The 20,457-nt window shown below is 43.9% G+C and overlaps 7 protein-coding genes across 7 annotated transcripts, besides 43 other annotated features; all 7 read left to right on the top strand.

Annotated features, from left to right (window-relative positions):
• Positions 1 to 20,457: part of a sequence feature (sequence corresponds to BAC RPCI93-3D8) that runs on past both edges of the window.
• On the top strand, positions 202 to 771 carry Tb927.6.720 (40S ribosomal protein L14, putative; the record flags this gene model as incomplete). The annotated part of the gene is made up of 1 exon (XM_840102.1): positions 202 to 771. The coding sequence occupies one exon, from the start codon at positions 202 to 204 to the stop codon at positions 769 to 771; it is 570 nt and encodes a 189-aa protein (XP_845195.1).
• Tb927.6.710 (dephospho-CoA kinase, putative) lies at positions 1,153 to 1,878 on the top strand (the record flags this gene model as incomplete). Its single annotated transcript, XM_840101.1, has 1 exon — positions 1,153 to 1,878. The coding sequence occupies one exon, from the start codon at positions 1,153 to 1,155 to the stop codon at positions 1,876 to 1,878; it is 726 nt and encodes a 241-aa protein (XP_845194.1).
• Positions 1,894 to 1,931: a microsatellite.
• Tb927.6.700 (alanyl-tRNA synthetase, putative) lies at positions 2,324 to 5,224 on the top strand (the record flags this gene model as incomplete). Its single annotated transcript, XM_840100.1, has 1 exon — positions 2,324 to 5,224. One exon carries the CDS (start codon positions 2,324 to 2,326, stop codon positions 5,222 to 5,224), a length of 2,901 nt encoding a protein of 966 aa, XP_845193.1.
• Positions 5,805 to 5,855: a sequence feature (CT-rich).
• On the top strand, positions 6,385 to 7,134 carry Tb927.6.690 (hypothetical protein, conserved; the record flags this gene model as incomplete). Its single annotated transcript, XM_840099.1, has 1 exon — positions 6,385 to 7,134. One exon carries the CDS (start codon positions 6,385 to 6,387, stop codon positions 7,132 to 7,134), a length of 750 nt encoding a protein of 249 aa, XP_845192.1.
• Positions 7,288 to 7,311: a microsatellite.
• Positions 7,361 to 7,385: a microsatellite.
• Positions 7,628 to 7,664: a microsatellite.
• Positions 7,859 to 7,904: a sequence feature (A-rich).
• Positions 7,985 to 8,068: a sequence feature (A-rich).
• Positions 8,534 to 8,564: a sequence feature (AT_rich).
• Positions 8,693 to 8,721: a sequence feature (AT_rich).
• Positions 8,845 to 8,897: a microsatellite.
• Positions 8,982 to 9,002: a microsatellite.
• Positions 9,012 to 9,049: a sequence feature (AT_rich).
• Positions 9,293 to 9,312: a microsatellite.
• Positions 9,341 to 9,367: a microsatellite.
• Positions 9,477 to 9,538: a sequence feature (GA-rich).
• Positions 9,804 to 9,832: a microsatellite.
• Positions 9,961 to 10,012: a sequence feature (AT_rich).
• Positions 10,204 to 10,254: a sequence feature (T-rich).
• Positions 10,437 to 10,458: a microsatellite.
• Positions 10,542 to 10,563: a sequence feature (AT_rich).
• Positions 10,715 to 10,766: a sequence feature (A-rich).
• Positions 10,856 to 10,885: a microsatellite.
• Positions 10,918 to 10,949: a microsatellite.
• Positions 11,173 to 11,212: a sequence feature (AT_rich).
• Positions 11,260 to 11,329: a microsatellite.
• Positions 11,511 to 11,590: a microsatellite.
• Positions 11,568 to 11,623: a sequence feature (CT-rich).
• Positions 11,771 to 11,819: a microsatellite.
• Positions 12,079 to 12,099: a microsatellite.
• Positions 12,368 to 12,399: a microsatellite.
• Positions 12,474 to 12,559: a sequence feature (A-rich).
• Positions 12,741 to 12,770: a sequence feature (AT_rich).
• Positions 12,968 to 13,095: a sequence feature (A-rich).
• Positions 13,207 to 13,298: a sequence feature (A-rich).
• Positions 13,257 to 13,359: a microsatellite.
• Positions 13,583 to 13,644: a microsatellite.
• Positions 13,688 to 13,727: a microsatellite.
• Positions 13,931 to 13,967: a microsatellite.
• Positions 14,360 to 14,401: a microsatellite.
• Positions 14,565 to 14,591: a microsatellite.
• Positions 14,630 to 15,691, top strand: Tb927.6.680 (hypothetical protein, conserved; the record flags this gene model as incomplete). The annotated part of the gene is made up of 1 exon (XM_840098.1): positions 14,630 to 15,691. The coding sequence occupies one exon, from the start codon at positions 14,630 to 14,632 to the stop codon at positions 15,689 to 15,691; it is 1,062 nt and encodes a 353-aa protein (XP_845191.1).
• Positions 15,977 to 17,068, top strand: Tb927.6.670 (ribosomal RNA processing protein 45; the record flags this gene model as incomplete). The annotated part of the gene is made up of 1 exon (XM_840097.1): positions 15,977 to 17,068. One exon carries the CDS (start codon positions 15,977 to 15,979, stop codon positions 17,066 to 17,068), a length of 1,092 nt encoding a protein of 363 aa, XP_845190.1.
• On the top strand, positions 17,664 to 19,733 carry Tb927.6.660 (hypothetical protein, conserved; the record flags this gene model as incomplete). The annotated part of the gene is made up of 1 exon (XM_840096.1): positions 17,664 to 19,733. The coding sequence occupies one exon, from the start codon at positions 17,664 to 17,666 to the stop codon at positions 19,731 to 19,733; it is 2,070 nt and encodes a 689-aa protein (XP_845189.1).
• Positions 19,758 to 19,780: a sequence feature (AT_rich).
• Positions 20,241 to 20,263: a sequence feature (AT_rich).

Raw genomic sequence — 20,457 nt, 5'->3', positions numbered from 1 at the left:
TTCCCTCGTGGATGTCATCTCTGACTCCACCCACAGAGCGCCCCTGTAAGTTGTTGCCTGATAACAACTTAAACCATTCTCCTGTCAACCCACTCCCTCTTTCATGATATGTCCTACCGCTTTTATTGACCATGATGACAAGAGGAAAAGGAAGAGGTTTCTGACACCAAGGAAAAGCGCACCCGCATACGGCAACGCGAAATGGTGAAGGCAAACTACATCCGTGCTGGCCGCCTTGTGCGCATCCTTCGCGGTCCCAGGCAGAACCGTGTCGGTGTGATAGTCGACATCGTTGACGCCAACCGCGTCTTAGTGGAGAATCCTTGCGAGCAAAAGATGTGGCGTCACGTGCAAAACCTAAAGAACGTCGAGCCTCTGAAGTTCTGTGTCTCCATCTCTCGTAACTGCAGCACCAAGGCACTAAAGGAGGCGCTCGAGTCGAAGAAGGTCCTTGAGAAGTACGCCGCCACAAAGTCTGCTGTCCGCATCGCAGCCAAGAAGGCTTTTGCCGAATCGACTGATTTCGAGCGCTACCAACTGCGTGTTGCCAAGCGGTCTCGCGCCTACTGGGCACGCAAGATCTTCGACGAAAACGACAAAAAGAACCCCGTCTCGTGGCACAAGGTTGCACTTAAGAAGCTTCTCAAGAACGCTAAGAAAGTGGACAGCACGCCAGCTGCCAAAAAGCGTGTCGAGAAGGCCCGTGCTGCACGCAAGGCCAGGGTTGCTTCCGGCAAGACAAAGGCGAAGTCCACCGCTGGTAAGAATTAGAGAGTTGTCTCGCGACACCCCTCGACGTTCCCGATGAGTCGCTGTCCTTTCCTGCATCCGTTAGTTTCATTCGTACTTTTAGCCTCTTTTCTTTTTTTTTAAAAAAAAGTCTATCAACGCTCCATGCGTTTGTTGTGCGCGAATTCTAACTTTGTGCGCACTGGCGTGCGGTGCTGAGGGTGTGTTTACCGCCGCAAATCCTCCCTCATTATGTTACTTAATTTGGCATTGAGCTATGACTAACCTGTTTCACCTCTTTGTTGTTTTCTTCCGTTTTCTTACTCCATCCCTTCCACCACTCACGGAACCAAATGCTGCACACATGCTTGGGTGCTTTGCGCTTTCCCTTTCAAACATGCTAGCGCTATCGAGGGGGTCGCCATGCTACTCGTCGGTCTCACCGGGGGGATCGCGTGCGGAAAGTCGACCGTTTCATTACTGCTGAAAGAAAGTCATCACATTGTTGTCGTAGACTCGGACCTTGTAGTGCGTGAGCTACAACGCCCATTCATGCCGTGCACACGGAAGATTGCAAGGCGCTGGCCTAACTGTGTTGATCCACAATCTGGCGAAGTTAACCGTGCTGCACTTGGCAGTATCATTTTCAGTGACCCCAGCGCGCGTCGTGCCCTCGCACGAATTATGAATTTTCCCATTTTTCGTGCAACCATGAAGATGGTTATTGGTCTGTGGTGGCAGAGCTTGCGCCAGCAGCTTAGGGGACAAGGGCCCCTCCTCGTTGTCCTCGATGTACCGCTTCTTTATGAATCCAACATTTACACATGGCTCGTTGACCGGGTGGTAGTTGTGTCGTGTAGTGAAGAGCAACAGGTTGAGCGAATGGCCAAACGTAACGGGCTTACGCGGGAGCAAGCACTGCAAAGGATAAATGCACAGATGCCCATATCGGAAAAGTGCAAACGTGCCGATCGTGTGATACATAACGAGGAGAGCCTTAGTGAATTGGAACACTCCGTAGCCGACACGGTTGCTTGGATGCAACAACAGTCAGGTGGGCGGGTGGCATTTGCTCTGTCGGGCGCATTGGCCGTTGGTGTTAGTTTAGGTGCTGTGGTTGTTTACTGTTGCCTCCGCATCGTATTCTAAGATGAGTGCACAGCAATACATGTATGCATGTATATATATATATATATATATATGTGTGTGTGTGTGTGTGTCTTAGGGGAGAATTGGACCGGGGTGGGCTCCTTCAGTTGGAAAAAGCAGAAGGGAGTCAAAATTTTGGGGGTTGAGGAGAGGCGTCTTTGTCTAGCCTTCAGCGCCATTTGATTCTTCCTTTTCGCCAGCAGTTGCCTCCCCAACCATCTTCCCCAGTTTGATTGCCCTCTACAGCGCTAGGAAGCAGTGAAGTATGTAGGTTCATTGGCAAGCGTTTAGTGGCCTTTGCTCCTCCTCTAACTGGTCGTTCTTGCTTTATTTCCGCTTCCTATTTACTTCGTTCGTTCTGCCTTCTTTCCTTCTTTCTTTTTTATTTCAAGTTGGTATTCCAAGCACCGCAACGTTGCACCGAGAATTGACATTACTAACACGGATGACAAAAGCGGTGACTGAATGGCCTGTTAATCGGGTGCGGCAGGAGTTTGTCAGTTTTTTTGAGCAGCGGGGTCACACTTTTGTCCCATCCAGCGCGGTGGTCCCCCACAACGACCCCACGTTACTGTTCACCAACGCGGGAATGAACCAGTTTAAGAACCTTTTTCTTGGTACCGCAGACCCCAACACAGACTTTGGTCGCCTCACCCGTGCTGTCAACTCGCAACTGTGTATCCGTGCAGGTGGAAAGCACAACGACTTGGACGACGTGGGCCGCGACACGTACCACCACACCTTTTTTGAGATGTTGGGCTCGTGGTCCTTTGGTGATTACTTTAAGCGGGAGGCAATACTGTGGTCGTGGGAACTTCTCACTGAGGTGTACAAACTTCCCAAAGATCGCCTTTACGCGACGTACTTCGAAGGTGATCCCGCGAATGGCATAGAGGCTGACGAAGAGTCTAAACAGTTGTGGCTGCAGTTGCTTCCAGCCAGCCGCGTCATCGCTGGAAATGCGAAGGACAACTTCTGGGAAATGGGGGACGTGGGTCCATGCGGGCCGTGCTCGGAGATCCATTTTGACCGAATTGGAGGCCGAGATGCAGCCGACTTGGTGAACAAAGACGATCCCATGGTTCTCGAAGTTTGGAACCTTGTTTTCATGCAGTTCGAGCGTCGCGCGGGTGGTGTTATTGTTCCACTTCCTAAGATGCACGTGGATACTGGGATGGGGCTAGAGAGGCTTACATCTATACTGCAAGGCGCAGACTCGAATTATGACACAGACGCGTGGACACCTCTGTTTGACACCATCCAGAAAGTAACTGGGTTTGAGAAGTCCTATGCGGAGGTACGCCACGATACGTGCGACGCCACAGTGGCCTACCGGGCCGTGGCAGACCATATCCGCTGCCTCACAGTGGCTCTTGCAGATGGTGCCATGCCGGACTCAGTCGGAAGGGGCTTTGTGTTGCGTCGCATCATCCGGCGTGCCGTGCGTTATGGAGTTCAGTTTCTTGGCGCGAAAGTGGGGTTCTTCCATCAACTCGTGGATTCGGTCGTCTCGTCCCTTGGGCCGTTCTTCAAACACATACAAGAGCCGCGAACGGTGCAGCGTATCAAAGGCGTGCTGGCAGATGAAGAAACATCCTTCGCTAGGACATGGGAAACTGGACTAAAGCACTTTAACAAGGCTGTGGCAGAGGCAGTTAACAATGTCATCAGCGGTGAAAATGCCTTTATACTGCACGACCGCTACGGTTTTCCAGTTGACCTAACCAGCCTTCTTGCGGAGAAGGCCAACATGAGTGTCGACCTTGAAGGTTTTCACGCCACGATGAAGGCTAGCCAATTGAGCTCTGGTCGCGTGGCGGCGGCAAAGACCTTCATTGACGTGCACCAGTTAGAAGAGCTTAAGGCTGGCGGTGTCTCCCCAACGGATGATTCGGCCAAATACACGTGGAAAAAGCATGTGGCGGAGGTGAAAGCCATTTTCGACAAGAAAAGTGGCAGCTTCGTGGACGTGCTTCTTCCTGATTCTGAAATGGGCCCCGAGGATATCGGTATTATACTTGATGTTACAAACTTTTACGCCGAGGCTGGTGGCCAAATATATGACACGGGCTGCATTGTCGCCGCACCGGACGCTATATTTGATGTGAGGAAGGTGTACAATGTAGGGGGATACATCGTGCACGTGGGTGGTATGAGGTCAGTGGAGGATGGGGCAGCTGCACCCATTCCCGTCACGGCGTCAGTGGAGTTGCAAGTGGACTACGAGCGGCGCCTACCTATCGCCGCGAACCACACCTCCACGCACATTCTTAACTGGTGTTTGCGCCGTGTTCTGGAGGAGGAGGCCAAGGATAACTTCATGGAGGTGAACCAAAAGGGGTCGCTCGTCACACCTGAAATGCTGCGGTTTGATTTCAGCTACAATAACAAGGTTAGCCTGGAGGATCTCATCAAGGTTGAGAAGCTTATCAATCAAATAATCCAACAAGGATTAGAGGTATATCGCAAAGAAATCGCATTGGATGCTGCCAGCCGGATCGCAGGCCTGAGACACATGTTTGGGGAGAAGTACCCGGACCCCGTCAGCGTTATATCTGTCGGGGTCCCAGTTGAAAAACTTATCGCAGAGCCAGAGAGCGAAGAGTGGAGGGCGTACTCCACCGAGTTCTGCGGTGGGACGCACCTCTCCAACACGCAAGATGCGCAGTTGGCTGTTATTCTTTCTGAGGAATCCCTTATGAAAGGTATTCGGCGGATGGTCGTCGCAACACGTGACGCCGCCCGTAAGGCACAAGAGGGTGGTAAAGCACTTCAGCAGGAGTACCGGGAAATCATGTCTCGCCCCGCCTCCGATGCCGTGGCGAAAAGTCTGTCAGTGCTGAACAAGAAAGTGGGTGACAGCGCGATTCCCCTCGTCGTCAAGAACACACTGCGGGAAGAAATTGACGGGAGCATCAAAAATGTCCTCGGAGCTCTCAAGGCACAGGCGGCGCAGATGAAAGAGAAGGCAACGGAAGCTGGCCGTGCCGCGGCGGAGGCGTATGATGCGTCTGCGGGGCCGCTGTTGGTGCGGCATCTCACTGACACCGGCGCCGACCGCGAGGCATTGCAAGCGTATGCAGACGGATTCTCCAAGGCAGTCTCGGGAGATGTGGGGCTTTTTCTTGTGGGGAGTGATGAAAGTAAGGCACTTGCACTTGTTTCTCTTCCCCCCGCCTTCGTTGCTAAGAAGCTGGACGCAGTCAGTTGGGCCAAAACAGCCGTAGGGAAAGGGGGTGGAAAGCCGTCGGCAGCCCAGTCGGGGTTCCCCGCTGCCAATACTACACAAGTCTTGCAAAAGGCGGAAGTGGAAGCAGCCAAAATGATGGCAGTGCTTTTGAACTGAACCCTTTGTATTTTCCTCTTTTTTCTTTTTTCCCCCTCTCCTCAGCTTACCTAAACCTTAAGTTGCCCCGTATCTCATTCTCATCACTATTTTCTTTCATTATTTGTTTTAGGTGTGTGTTATTTTGGTTACGTTTGCTCCTTATAGGGTGTTTCTTTTTGTCCCTGTCTTTGTGAAGGGCGGGGGAAGGGGGAAGCAAAGTACGTTTGAAGTTGTAAATGGTTATGACACCGACAAGACGAAGAGGATGGGGGAACAAGACGCACACACACACACACACAGAGGGAACTGAAAATATTATACATAAACGTATATATATATATATATTAGGGGTGCAGCGCATTCAGACGTTACATGACACTTTTCTCCTTTCCCTCTTTGTTTCCCACTTTGTTGCGCACACACTCCTCTGACGTAATTGAGGATGATACAGGAGTTGAGGGGAACTATTCTTCTTTTTTTTCTTTTCCTTCTTTTCGCAGCTTAATTATTTTTGACAGCGAGGAAAGAAGAAAAGAAAGAATTGATTGTCAAAAATAGTGAGGGAGGAATGAGGTGAGCTGGGAGAAAAACGAACACTGGGAGGGAAAGGAAAGGAAGAAAAACAAAAAAAAGTTGGAAGGAAAGGAAAATAATCGAGGTAAAGTGAATTAATAAATCTGAAACACCATTTTTTTTTTGTTAAAAGTTTCCGTGAGAACACACGGCTGGTGCTTTATCAGTGAATCCGACCATTTTCGGCGTTACGTCCATTCCACTGGTGGAAGAGAACCGAATCAACACCAACAAAAAGGGGGAAAAAGCAGCTTATTTAGACTTGGACTACTCATTCTCATTACGTTTAGTCGAAGTTTGCGTTTTCTGGTGAAAAGAAGACGAGTGTCGCTTGTCCCAACTGCTTTCTTTTCTTTTTTTCTTTCTTTTGCTTGTCATTCAGCAGCCACGGGGGAAGCTTTTTTTTTTGTAAAAAAAATTCTGAAAGGTCGCTAACACCTGCATCTCCTCGCTGATATTAAAAACAAATAAAACAGAGAACACCTGGGTACATTCACACATCCAGTAACGTGCTGTTGCTCCCCAAAAAAAAAAAAAAGAAGCAGGCTTCACGAAAGGGGGAAAAAAAACACAGTGTAAAGAAAGAAAATAGTATTGCAGTAGTTATGAACTGTATCGAGTCAAAGTGTGCAGCTCACCACGACCACTTCGGGCCGGATATCGTAAAGGGTGATGCAGCGCGCATGCAAAATGCCACTCATCACAGCAACACCGAGGCGCCCACATCGGTGAGGACGGTTGAAACTCACGGATGCAGAAGATGGTTGGAGCGCTTGCCAACAAGTGGCGAGCATCCACTTCGTCGTTACGCCAATGTTTCCAGGGATGATGATGCCGCCCGCAACAGCTGCCCGTCGCTATCGCCCATTCGGCTACCGCATTGCCCAGGAGTTCCTCCAGACCAGATGTGTGAGCGTCATGCAGGCAGTTTAAGTGTTGTCCCCTCGCCTTCATATGAATTGCGGCGGTCTTCTGTTGGAAAGATGACGGTACGGAAGCCCTCACCACCTGCCCATATCCCATCGTCTTTGCTTACATTCCGCGAGCGTCCCCACCGCATTGACCCCGATGAAGAAGCCATGATGGAGTTCTTTTCCATTAGTGAACCACCGCTGTGGGGATTCTCAGCTCCAACAAGTGGACAAAATCCCCTTGAGGATTGTGTGGAAGCATCGTGCCGCGCTGGTGAAGATGAGGGACACTGTTCTAAAAGCAGTAGTGGCGATTCTGTCATTGATGTGGAGGCCGCTTTGGCTTTTCAGCGGAACGGAGCGCGTCGCTCACGACAGGCGGGTCCGGGATATGAACGCCCATTGAGCCCTGCAGTTCCAAAGGAGTCGTATCTCTTCTGTTAAATGACTTGGATTGAGTACCATGCGTCTGTTCGTTTAAGTGCTATGCGATTTCTACGAAATATGAGGAATGAATAATAAAAGGAAGGTGGAGGCGCCAGAGGGAAAGGAACCGAAGAAATGAGATACGCTGCTCCTTTTAACCTCAAGTTTTGTTTACTATTATTATTATTATTATTACTGTCGTGGCCTACTTCTGTAAGCTTGGGATACGCAAAGATGAAGGAAAAGAGAGAGAGAGAGAGAGAGGAAGAATGGAGTAGAAGAGACGAGAAGTGTACAGTAGAAAGCAATACAGTGAAGGCTAAGTGATGCTACGGCAGTAGTAAAAGAGGAGCAAACAAGCAAAATAACAGAAAGGAATGAAAAATAATAAAAAAGTAAACAAACAAACAACTGGTGTGATCATGATGTATGGTGAAAAACCAAAACCAAAAACAAACAAAAAGCAAAATGAATGAATAGAGTAAAACACAAACACACGCATGCGCACGCGTATATATATATATATATATAAGTGTATACATAAATATGTTTATGAGATTTTAGGATGAAACAGGACAAACCAAAGGAGGGGGAAACAAATCAAGTTAAATCAGCAGGAAAGAAAAAACGAACATGCTCCACCACTCCGATGGTGAGAATTTTTTTTCTCTTTCCCAACTTCCATCTCTTTTTTTTTGCTTTTTTTTCCTCCAACAAAGACAAGTAATGTGCTTACGGCCTGTTTTTTTCTTTTTTCTCTTTTCAATTGTTTTTTTTTTTCATTTATTGCTATTCTCTCATCCCGGCCGTATATTTCCCCCCTCCATTCGTCGTTATGCGACACCGAACACATCACTCCTTTTATTCCTTTTCTTTTTTTTAGATAGTTTTCTTGTTTTTATTGTTTTGTTTTGGTTTCGATGTCTGATGTTTTGTGTTCATTTGTTTTGTTCCTTCCATTTGTTACGTTTCATATATATATATGTACATGTAACTGCGTGTGTTTGTGTGTTTGTGATTATTACGCCTGCTTTTGTTGGTATTAAAGTTTCTAATTTTTTTCTTTTTAATCCACTAACTTTTTCAATAATTCACAGAAGGAGGAAAAACAGAAGCAGAAAATAAAAAAGAAAATAGATGGCGACCTGATAATAGTAATAAAAGTAATGAATGGTGTTAAAAAGAGAATGAATTAAAAAACGGGGCTAAACAGACACGAATATTTCAACAAGAAAAATGAAGGAAATATATCATTATATGTGTCCAATATTTTCGCACATATGTTTGTGTTTTCTTTTATATTTTTGTGTTTATATCTGCTGTTTTTGTGTGCCTTTGTTGATTGGAAGATCAAAAGGAAAAAAAGGAGGAAGGGAGGAGAATTGGGGTTGTTTGGGGGGGGGCATCTTCAGGAAAGAATATATATATATTAATATTAATATTAATATGTGTGTGTATTTGTGCGTTGGGGTGTTTGTATTGGAAGAGGCATGCAAAAGCAGCGCAAGTCCTTCCACACTCATTCGTCCAAATTTTCCTTTTTCTTTTTCTCTTCCTTTTAAATTGTTTGTTCCGGTTTATATTTCTTTAAATATATAAAAATTAGGGTTTTTTTTGGGGTTGGTGTTTGGTTCTTTCTTATTTATTAATATTTCTCCTGAGCGCCTCATCACTCTCTGCGGTGGCGCGCCCCTCTTCCTTTTCCCTTTTTTTTTCCTTTCCTTTTCCTTTTTTTTGTTTTGTTTTGTTGTTTCGTTTTGTTTTTGCTTTTGTTTTGTTTTCATTTTTATGCATATGTGTGTTCCTATGGGGTGTGTGTGTGTGTGTTTCCCGCTTCATGTGTGCTCACTCATGCATTTGATCTTTTGTTGTTGTTGTTGTTGTTGCCATTGCCGTTTTTTTTTTAAAGAAAAAAAAGAAAAATTTAATATTACTATCATTATTTCTTTGAATTGCCATGTGTGTATTGTTTTATTTCATTCACGGTGTTTTCCGTCTTCTCTCTCATTTTTTTTTCCTTGTTTACTGCTTTGATGCGTTGGCATCCGTTTATTACTTCTGATATTTTATTGTTCTTTTTGTTTTGTTTTGTTGTGTGTGTGTGTGTGTACGTGAAGGGAGGAAAGATTAGAAGAATGAGAATACCTATGTATAAAGAAAAAAAAGAAAATAAAGAATATATATATATATATATATGTTAGAGGGGAAAAAATACTAAATAATAATTGTTATTATTGTTATTATTATTATTTTAAGTTAAAAGGAAAAGAAAACCTTCCTTCTCACGATGTTGTTCTTTTTACCTTTTTTTAAATCTTTTTTTTTGTAAAGAAAAAATATTTTCTTTAGTCTTGTAGCACTTCCTTTTTTTTTTCCTTTTTCTCTCTCTCTCCTTCTTGTTACTTTCTACTTCCCTTCCCTTTAATTTGACCCGCTTATTCATGCGCTTTTTTTTATATGTTCATCACTTATATTTATGTATATATTTAACCTTCTTTTTTTTTTCTAAATCTTTAGTTGGTGCTGTTTTTTTTTCTTTCTTCGTTGATTTTTTTTCTGTCTTTTTGTGTGTGTGTGTGTGTTTGTGTTTTATTTGCTTTCGTTAAAATGATAATGATAATAATAATACTTTAACTTTCTTTGTATGAGATTTTTTAACTCAAATGAAAGAAAAGAAGAGGTGGAATAAAAAAAAAAAAGAAAAAGAAAAGAAAAACGCCTGCGGTCCTGTTAATGGCACTGAACGCAAATAAATACGCACAAGGAGGGAAACCAAAGCCAATGAAGTAAAATGATGAATAAATTAATCAGTCAATTAGTAAGAGAAGGGGAAAGGAAACAAAGAAAAAAAGAAATATATTTTAAAATATATATATATATATTTGAAAAAAAAATACTTGACCGTACAGAGGGGATGTGATTCCAAAGCAAAACGGAATGAAATAAATAAATAAATAACGAGTAAGACTGAGTTTGTTGTTGATGATTGATTGTTTGTTTGTTTTTATCTTTTAAGTATGGAAAGACAATTATAAATAAAGTGAACATGAAAGTGTGTGAAAAGGGATGAACAGAAGAGAAAGCGAGAAAAATAAAAATAAAGTAAAAGTAAAGGAATGAGAATGAGAATGAGAATGACACCACAATTTGTTGAATAAATGAGTAAAAAAGAATTGGTGGTATTGGTAGTAATAACGATTAATGGAAAAAAAAAAAAAGAGTGCCTGAGCGACACGAAAGGGGTGTAATCCCCCTACAAAAAAAAAAAGGAAAGAAAAAAAAGATGAAACGGAAAGTAGGGGAGCAAAATCGAGCAACGCAATAAAATAAAATAAAATAAAAGTTGTTTAGAATCAAGAGGAGGACAAATACTCAAGAGGGGGAAAAGAAAAGAAAGAAAAGTAAGATCTGAGAGTGTACAACCGATTTTATTTATTTATTTATATTCGCTTGTGTGTGTTTTTGTGTTTGTTATTCTTTCTTCCCAGTATTATCTTCCACTTGGTTGTTTTGTCGTTGTTTTCTCCAACTTTTTACACGAGTGATTTGGTGGGTCCCATGTGATTATTTGCATTGATGCGTCTGCCGGAAGTTCGTGTTTTCGTTTCAGTTTTTTTCGCTTTTTTTTTCTTTTTTCTTTGTTCTTTCCTCCAATTGTTATTATTACTGAGAGTTGATGTACAATTTATGCAAGTTGTTGTGCGTTCCCATACGCATTTAATTTCTTCTGTTGTGTTTCCCCCCTCCTCTCCTCCTCCTCCTCCTCCTCTCCACCGTCATTCAGTTGTTTTAGTTCATCAGAAGTAAACAAATAAATAAACAAACAAATAAATCACACCCACTCACACATGAACGTACAAACGGAAGAACGAATGAAATAAAAATAAAGCCATGTATGTATAGATGTGTATGTATGCTATTGTTGTTGCTGTTATTAATATTTATTGTTATTGTTACCATCGCCATCTCACCTTTCAACTTATGACTATGACTGAATGTGTTTCCACACATGAGCGCTTGTGTTTTTTTTTTTCTTTTTGAGTTGATTTGCTTTGCTTTATTTTTAATTAAATTCAACTTTTTTATATTATTATATGGTTCCTTTGCGTTACAGTTTCTCTTTTTTTTTTTCTGTCGGCCATTTGTTTGTTTATGTGTGTGTGTGTGTGTGTGTGTGTGTGTGTGTGATGAGTTTGTGTGTGTGTTTGTGTGTTCCATTATGATATGTTTCATTACATATTTTATATATTCAATTATGTGCTTATATTTATGTTTGTGTTTATATGTGTGAAAAGGAAGGGGAATAAATGAATTAAGGAAGTGGGGGGGGCCATTTGGGGTTTTGCTTTTGTTCCATTCCTTTTGCACTATAATTTCATTCCACGTGAAACGAAAAATAAAAAGAAATGAATTTAATAAAATGGATGAATGGATGGATGGATAAATAAATAAATAAAAGGAAAACGAATAGAATAGAAGAGAGGAGAGAAGAGAAGATAAGAGGAAATATAATCGCTCGAAATATCATGGCATTTGAATGAATGTTTTAAGTCACTTGACGGAAGCTTGAAGCTTTTCATTTTGTCACGCAGCCGTTACGCGAAAAATGCAGAAAATATGGGAGATGGTGGTAGTGGTGGTAATTTTCTACCGCTATAATTACTGTTACTATCACTATTATTTTTATTATTATTATTATTATTTCTTCTTTTGTTGTTGTTGTTGTTATTGTGTGTACTTGTGTGTATTTATGTGATAAGAGAGATGGGAACAAAGTTATAGATGGATTTTAAGTTTATTGTTATTTTCATCATTATTTGTATTGGTCAAACCTTCCTTACTCCTCCTGTTATGTTTGTTCACTGTTGTTGGTTTTTGTTTTTTGTTTTTTTGTTTTTTGTTTTTTACGTGTGATTCTCCCTGCTGGGGCATTGGAGACACTTATTACTTAACAGTGACCAAATATATATATATATATATATAAAGTTGTCTATATTTTGAAACTTGTAAGAAAAGTACTAATAAAAAGGGGGATATATTACAAATACACAAAAATGTATAAAAATAAAAATAGAAAAAGAGATGAAAAGGTGGAGTCAGTATTTATATAAATTCGTGATGATGGACATAACAAACTCGTGGTGCGCAAACAAACAAATTCTCCTACATAATTTCATCTTCAAATATTTTTATTTATATGGTGATATACCCATTTATTTTATGAATGTTTACGCGTCGTGGGACCGTTTCTTTTTTCTTTTTTCTTTTGTTTTCGTTTTTGTTGTTCTTTACTATTTTTCTTTTATATAACTGTTATTTTACTTTCACGTGGTGACGTTGTCATTCGAGAATTCCCCTTATTTCCTTTTTTTTCTTTCTCTCTCTTTTTTTAATTCTCCCTTTTTGTTGGTGTTGTTGTTGTTGCTTTTTTTTTTTTAATTTTAATCTCCATATAGTCATTCTATTTAGTTTTGTTTCAAAGGGGAGGCAAAAAAAAAAAAAGACGAAAGGCAACCGAAAGATTTTTTTTGCTCGCGGATATTTTCCCTCATTTCGTTCGGTTTTTTTTTAATTTTTTTTACAGTTTTTTTTTTCCGGCAAAAACACCAAAAATAAATCTCGACATATATATATATATATTTATTTATTTATTACAACGAGAAAAAAGGTGTTGACAACCGAAAAGTATTTTAAATTATTTCAGAACAATAACAACAATAAAAGAAAACGAATGCTAATTGCTAATAATAGCAATAATATGGGCACCACGAAAAAGAAAAAAAAAGACGTGAAGAATTCTGTTAAAAAAAGGCAAAACGACAAAATGATAAATCAAAACGGATTCGTTTCATTTACTTTTGTTGTTTGTTAATTTGTGTTTTGCTTTTATTTTTGATGCCGGTCTTCCCCATTGTTTTCCTCTTCTTTCTTCTTTCATGATTTATCTCCAGATTTGTTGATGTTGTTGTTTTTTTTTTTTCCTTTTAAATGGTTGTCGCGATTGTGGGAAATAAAAATTAAAAAAGAACTTCTCTCCCCATCATACCACTACGCTGCTGATATGATGTTTTTTGTGAATAAGTATGCAAATGTTTTCGTATTGATTTTAATTTTTGTTTTACCTTTTTTTTTTACAAATATTATTGTTTCATTTGTATTTATTTATATATTTATATTTATTTATATGATATAATATGGGATTTTTTTTCATGTTTTACTCATTTATTTGTTTGTTAATTTGTTCTTCAAGGCTTAGATGTACAAATAAATAAATATGAAGCCAATAATTGGATGTTGATGAGGGGGAAAAAAAGGGGGGGAGGTGAAGGGAGAGTTTAAACACGTGATGTTGACATTACAGTTTTTAATGTTGTTTTGTTGTTTTTTGTTGTTTTTTACTTTTAAGACATGTGGACAGTTTTTCAACAGACCTCCCTTTTCCCCCAATCCCCTGCCCTTCTTTTGTTTTATGTTTTCCTTCTTTTGGTTCCTTTTTTATTTTCTATTTGTTGTTTATTTATTTATTTACAGGTTTTGTGCACATAATTCGTGTGAATATTCATGCACCGAAATATATATATATATATATATATTTATTTATTTATTTATATGAATGAATAAATGAAAGAAAGAAAAAGGAAGAATAGAAATAGAAATACAAGATATGTTATGTGAAAAAGAGCATTAAAAGCGACTCACCGAAACAAGAAAAAAGTTGGGTGATGACCAAGTGATGTGAAAAAAAAAAAACATTCGAAGAGAGTTTCCTAAAAATGTGTTGGAAAAGAAAAAGGTCGAGTGAGTGAATGAATGAAATAATAATAAAACAACAATAATAATAATAACAACAAATTGCTATCGCTTCACTGTTTTTTATTCTGAAATAAAGAAGCAGTCTCAGTAACCTCAAGTGGGTGGAAGGAGGCTGCCATATGTGCGAGATCGAACATTTGTTTGGTCTTCTTTCCTTTCTTTTTTTTTTTGCTTCGTTTTGAAGCCCAGCAATTCTCAACTCGAAGTGTTGCCCTTCGAGTTTTTTCTCTCTCTTTTTTTTTTTTGAGGGGGGGGGACGTAATGAAGCCCTTATGGGTACGTTTGTGTGGCATTCCTTTGATGGTGCCATTAAATACTAATGAACTGTTTTCACCCATCTATTAATTTTGAATGTTTCATCTCTCGCTTTCTTTCTCTTTTTCCTCGGGTTATTGGTGGCACCTGTAGTTGCGGTTGGTGTTAGTGTTGGTGTTTTTGCCTTTGTTTTCTTTTTTTTTTTTGTTTTTTTTTTCTCTCCGGTCGTCTGGAGTCGTCCCTGTGTTTCTCAGAGAATCCTGCACAGCAGTGGTGTCGGCGTTCAAGTGAAAGGAAGGGAAGGGAAGTGAACACGGAAAGAGTAACGTCGCTTAGAGAAGGAGAAGCGAGGAGACAACACACACACAAAACCGTGTCTCAAAGAAAAAAGAAAAAAAAAAGAAAAACATTGACCACATTGGTAGCGATTAGAACCATATTCGTAATGTGGCAGCTGTCAAGCTGCACGCGCCTTCGCACCGCGAAAAGAATATGCAGTCATCAACTGCCATTTCCCATAGTTGCCATATACCTGAGGCATTTCAGTTGCAGCCATATTTTGTACGGAACAAGGAGCTCAGCAAAATCATTACTTAAGGAAACCTCTGGAAATGGTGGTCATAATAGGAATGGCAAAAAAGAGCAGGAGGTTCCCGGCAACAAAAGCCCGCGCTCAGCAACTGCACCACTCGCGAATGCCCGGACGGGTGTAAAAACCGTTGAGCGCAAATCTGATGGTACTGATCAAAGTGGTCCAGCAGAACGTGAAGAGCCTCAACACTCCGAGGCGCAGATCGCTGATGAGGAGCGACGCCTCGTTGAAGGTGACACACGTCTCGCCATGCGGATGTTAATGCAGCACTACTTTTTGTATCAAAGCAACTCCCGCCGGCCGGAGGATGAGCGGCTCGAGGAGGAACGCGAACGGTTACGGGAGAAGCACCGGGCACGAATGGAGCGCATCGAAAATAAGACGCGGAACTCCATGGAATTGGGTGCTGGTGTCGCTGTAGACGGCATCCTTCCATTGTACAGCCGAAGGAAATCCACAGGAGGAGAGGCGCCGTCAATATCGGGCTGGAGGCGCTTAAACCCCGTAGAGGCTGAGGAGGCGGCTGCTTCCTCTGCTGCTGCTGCTGCGGAAACAAAAGAAGTGGGCTCGGAAGGAGAAGCTGATGAATGCGATGATCACTACGATAACATTAGCCGCATGTGCAATGATCTGCCTCGTGGCGGACACTTGGGAGTTTTTCTCGCAAAGCCAGATATTACGGCATATGATGCGGAGCACGACCGTCGCATTCGCAGTGCTGAGGTGCTTGAGGCTGAGGAACGATGCCGCAAGGAGGAGTTGTTGAACGGCCCTGTAGCAAGTAAGGTGTGGTCAAAGGAGGAGCTGGAGGACGGCGGTGGGTTGACTCCCATGCGAGTGGTGCAGAGCCAAATGTTGGAAGATGAAGATGAGGATTTTGCCGTTGAGGCGTACGAAATCGGGAACGATGAGTGACTGGAAACATATGGGCTCTTGGTTTTTCTTTTGGGGGGTGTGAATAGCGTTAGCTGAAATGTGCAACTGGCCGCCGAAATCCGCACGTATACGACACATCGCTCACGTACATTTTAATTGTTTCTTTTTTTGAAAAAAAAAAAAGAGTTTCCACTGTTACTGTTTGTTATTGTTCTTTTCAACGGGTTCCTATGCCTAATGACAAAAAGGAAGTGAAGATAGGGGTAAACAAGGAAAAGACCCGAGGCGTGAGCTACTGTGAGCTATTTCGTGTGATTTTACGCCATGCAGTACCAACGAGCAGCGTTAGTCATCGCCAGCCCCGCACTCACTCAGCGAGAAGTTGAGTTTACGAAATCCGCTTGGCTCGCGGGTCTGCGCCCCGATCAGCGCACCGCTCAACAGATGCGGGAAGTTTCGGTTGAGTTTCCGCTGCTCTCACGTGATGTTGTAGTTGTCCGTTGTGGCGGCTCCGTAGTTACGGCCGCTATCGCAACTGCACTTGTGGAGCCCACGCCGCAGCGGCCCAAACATGGTCTTTTACACTTCTCCGTTCGGCGACTTCACACGGAGAGGGACAGTCCCGCAGCAGACGGCTCAACTCAAAAAAATTTAGTCGCGTTTCTCGAGCGCCTGGTACGGACGGGAGGTGTCATTGACACAGCGGGTCTCTGCGTTCTTCCCGGCCAGAAAGTCTGGAGCCTTACAGTTGATGTCACGATCATGAATGATGAAGGGAACTGCAATGATGCAGCCGTGTGGGCTGTTATCGCTTTACTCATGCATCACCGGCGTCCGGAGCTCACCGTACGAGGAAGTTCTGTCATTGTGCACCCACCACACGAGCGGGAGCCAGTCCCGCTGTCCGTGCAACACACGCCGTTGCCATTCACTTTTGCCATTACGATGGCTCCAACTGAACGCGAAAAGGCGCTCAATCATCAGCGTGCGCTTTCCGCAACGGGATCGTCATCTGGTCCCCAACCTTCTTCTGGAGTTGGGAATTCCATCGATACTGCAAGTGCATTTGCTATTGATGGGACTTCCCCGCAGCCGCTGGGTGTAGTAGTCGATCCCACAACAGCGGAATCCCTCGCGGCGGCATCGTCAATTGTTGTTGCCATCAACGCAGAGGGTCAAGTCTGCACTGTAGTGAAGGCTGAGGGTTGTAGTATTCATCTGAAGGATCTTAATGCATGCATCGAGGCGGCAGGTACTCTTGCTCCCAGGGTTCTCGATTTGATAAAAGTGGCGATGGAGGCACATGATGAGCGGCGAAAGACCGCCATGAAGGGTCAGTTCGCATGGGCACAAAAGCGTAGCGGTGTGGGAAAGGTCGAACAGGCGTGTGTGAAGAAGATAAAAACAGAAACGTGACCCCTTTTGGGGGTCGTTTGTGCGTGTGTGGAGTAATGGGAAGGGCATGACGAATTCTGGTTGCGTTGGTGCCTTAAGAGGTACACAACGTTTATTGGTTGGAGGGAGTTAGTTGGAGGGTCGAGGAGTGCCCAACTGATTTCTTAAAGTTGGGGCTCGCGGATGAGAATGAAGGGAGTAAGAGAATGTGGTATACATCTTTTTTTAGCTTCTCTCCATCAGGTTTGAGAAGTCGGCTTTGTGCTCCGACAGAAGAAACTGATGAGGTGAAAGAGGAAAAGCTAAAGGAAAGGGGAAGGGAAAGAATGAAATGCGTGTAAAGTAAGAGAGTCGCGCTTAGTGCTGTTGCGCTTTCTTGCCGTAACTTGTCTTCTTTTTTTGGGGGGGAGAAGGAGGTTCTGACAGCAGTTACACGCATGTGCAGTCGAGGTTAACAAACTGCTGTCGTCATATCGCGCCTCGGTAGGTCACAGTGTTTTCTTCCCTCCGTCAGTTACTTCTCTTTCCTCACATGAACTTTTTTTTCTCCTCTTAATTGGCGTTTATTTTCCCATCCCCGCGGCGCGAAGACGCTTCGGATGCCGCTTCTATTTCTATGTTGCCTCTGTTATTATTCCGGTGGCCATCATCATCATCAACGGCGATGCATAAACTTTTTTCGCCTCTTCTCCTTCTGTTGCCTCTTTTTCCTCTGCTCGCAGCTTCCACCTCCAAACCAGGCGGGATCGATAAAAATAGCGGTACAAGAATTAACGAGGGAAGTAGCGGAAAGGGGGGGAAAAAGAGGAAGCAAGAACAAAATAAGAAAAAATACCGGCAAAAGAGAATATTGAAGGCGAGGCAGAGGAAGGAAATGGATCTCCATTCCCCCTCCGACGAAGAAACAGGGTCCTCGCAATTGCCGCAACCACCGGACCTCGATACCTGTTGGCGCAGTGTTTTGCATTACATACCGTCAAATGAAAAAGACTGTTCCATGCATGTTTCTGAAAAGTGCCAGAATCCGGCATATGTTTATATGAGCTCCACTGCATGGCGCCGACTTGTTGAAACGGAGGGCGCTTGCCACGCTGTAGAGCTTATGCTCGGTTTCGGTTTTGTGCCCGACCCTGAAGGGGTTGCAAGTCTCAGTGGGTGGATTGAGTGCGAGGCCGCATCCACAGGCACACAACCCGACGACACCAACAGCACTGCCGAGGCCGCAGATTTTACTGCGTTTCTTCTCCCAGCGATTACTAATGAGAAGCCTGACGGTAATCGGGGCGTTCGGTTTCAGGTGATGCGACATAAGGGTGGCGAAGGCCCGTTCGGTACAATTGTTGGCCGCACATTACCACCTGTGACCGCAGTTCCGCGTAATCAATCAGACAGTCCGACGCCCTCTTGCCAGGGAGGAAGGAGCAGTGAGACGTCAAGCAAGCTGGCGGGTCCTTCCCATTTGCAGCCGTCGGCACGCGGTGCCGTGTCTGAAGCACCACCGTCGGCATCAGGGAATGGACCTATGGATTCTTTTAGCGCAGCATCAAGCAAGGAAGCGGAAGGGTCATCGGTACCTCACCTGCATCTTGAGGCACAAGTGAAGGAGTTGAAGCGGCAGGTGCGTTTCTTGAAGCTGCAGAAGTCCGGTGCTCATGACGGTGTTGCTATCTGGGACGGGTCATTGGCATCGTTGCCTACGTCCCCTACTCGTGTAGCCCCGTCCTCGACTTCGCAGCAGCTGTCGACTCAGGAGCCACATATCACCATCCATCATGATGTCCCATTGGTTGCTTCTACCAGCTGCCAGACTCCAGTATGGCTTTCGGTGAGTTATCTCGATCCCGATTGTGCACCGTACGTCGTCTCACTCGGTACCGGCTCTAGCAGAACGCTGCTTGCCTGTGCCACTGCTGAGCAACGCTTCGTTTTCTTCGTAGCACCGCCTTGTTGTCGCGGGCGCCGGCCCGTCGATCTGCTCTGTACGAGAGATGGCACTCTGCACCGTTACGCAGGTCCAGTGTGGCTGGATTACCGGGCGCAAGATCCTCCTAATACCCTTACTCACCACGCTGTCAATCAACTTCTGCAGGACATTCCCCTCCCGACGTCTACGGTATCTGTGGATGCCGCGAATCTTAGTGAGGCAGAGCTAGCCAAGAGCGAAAGCGTCTTCGATGACGATAACACAGGGTGTGACACCGACACCGCTGCAACGGTGTCTGAACTTGGTTTTGAGTCCGAGCCACGCCTGCCCCTAACGAAGGAAATGTTGCGATTCATTCAAAATGGTGCATTGTCTTCGTCAATCCCGAGGCGTCGGCGCGTGGGTACAAGCGCAGTGGAGAGTAGCAGCACTGGAGGTGTTGTGGACGCGGACAGGGACGGTGTGGAAGATGGAGACGAAGATGATGGGGACGCCGCTGCTGCCAGACAAGAATCTCAGGCGTCGCAGACATGGCGTGGAAGCACGAGGGCAGATGTGCTCGGAAGCACGCTATTCAGTACTGGGCATCAGACGAGTTGCGTGCACGGCCCACACAGCGTCCGGTCAGATGAAGAGGCGACACAATCCGCATTTCCATACACCGAGTTGAGCAGTTCTTCCATGACGTCCGTGTTGAGTCACGAAAGTGTGGCCTCCACAGCCGCCGGCATTATGGTACGTAGAGGTTGGGTCCGCACTTAACTGCTTGAGGTGGAGTCGTGACACTTTTTTTTTTATTATATATTTTTGCACATTAGTTCTCTTTCTGCTCGTTGAGAAAGTTAAGGTCCTTAAAAGGGGGAAAAAGGGAGTGAATCAAGTGACGTACACGGCAGCGGTAAAGTTAGGGGAAAGCGGAATTCTTGCTGAAAAGGGAAGGGGTAGCGGAGAGGCTGGCGAAGGATTGTGCGAGCGGTCTACACTGCCGCTGAGACAATTTGGATTGCCTATCTTTTCCTGCTGATGTTGTAATGTTATCATAACTGTAGAAAATATTTTCCACGTTAGGTGAATGAGGAAGAGAGCCAAACTTGGTAAATACATGCAACGTGCGCGAGCGGAAGTAGTAGTAGTACAGTAGGAGCGTGTTTAAGGGATCAACACTTGAGTATTGGGAGCAAACGATTCACTGTTTCCAGATTCATCCATCCTTCATTTTTTTTCTCATTTTTGATGCAAAACAAACGCGGTTCCTAACCCATAAACTGCTTTTTTAAAAAAAAAAATTATTACCTGGTGTATGCCAATCTCCAGTGAGTATAGGAATAACTTGCAGCTCCAATACCTCCCCCCTTATGATCTCTCACACCCCACACCCCCTTTTTTTCACTGATTTTTTTTTGTTCTTCAAGCGTATATCTCAAACTGCAATTCCAACAACTCGAGCACAACCGTACCCGCATACGAGCAGGTGTCAGTCGGGGGT

Source organism: Trypanosoma brucei, chromosome 6, assembly GCF_000002445.2.
Source record: "Trypanosoma brucei brucei TREU927 chromosome 6, complete sequence".
Taxonomy (NCBI): domain Eukaryota; phylum Euglenozoa; class Kinetoplastea; order Trypanosomatida; family Trypanosomatidae; genus Trypanosoma; species Trypanosoma brucei.
Note: the sequence above shows the minus strand (reverse complement) of the source record. Positions and strands in the feature narration are given on the sequence as shown.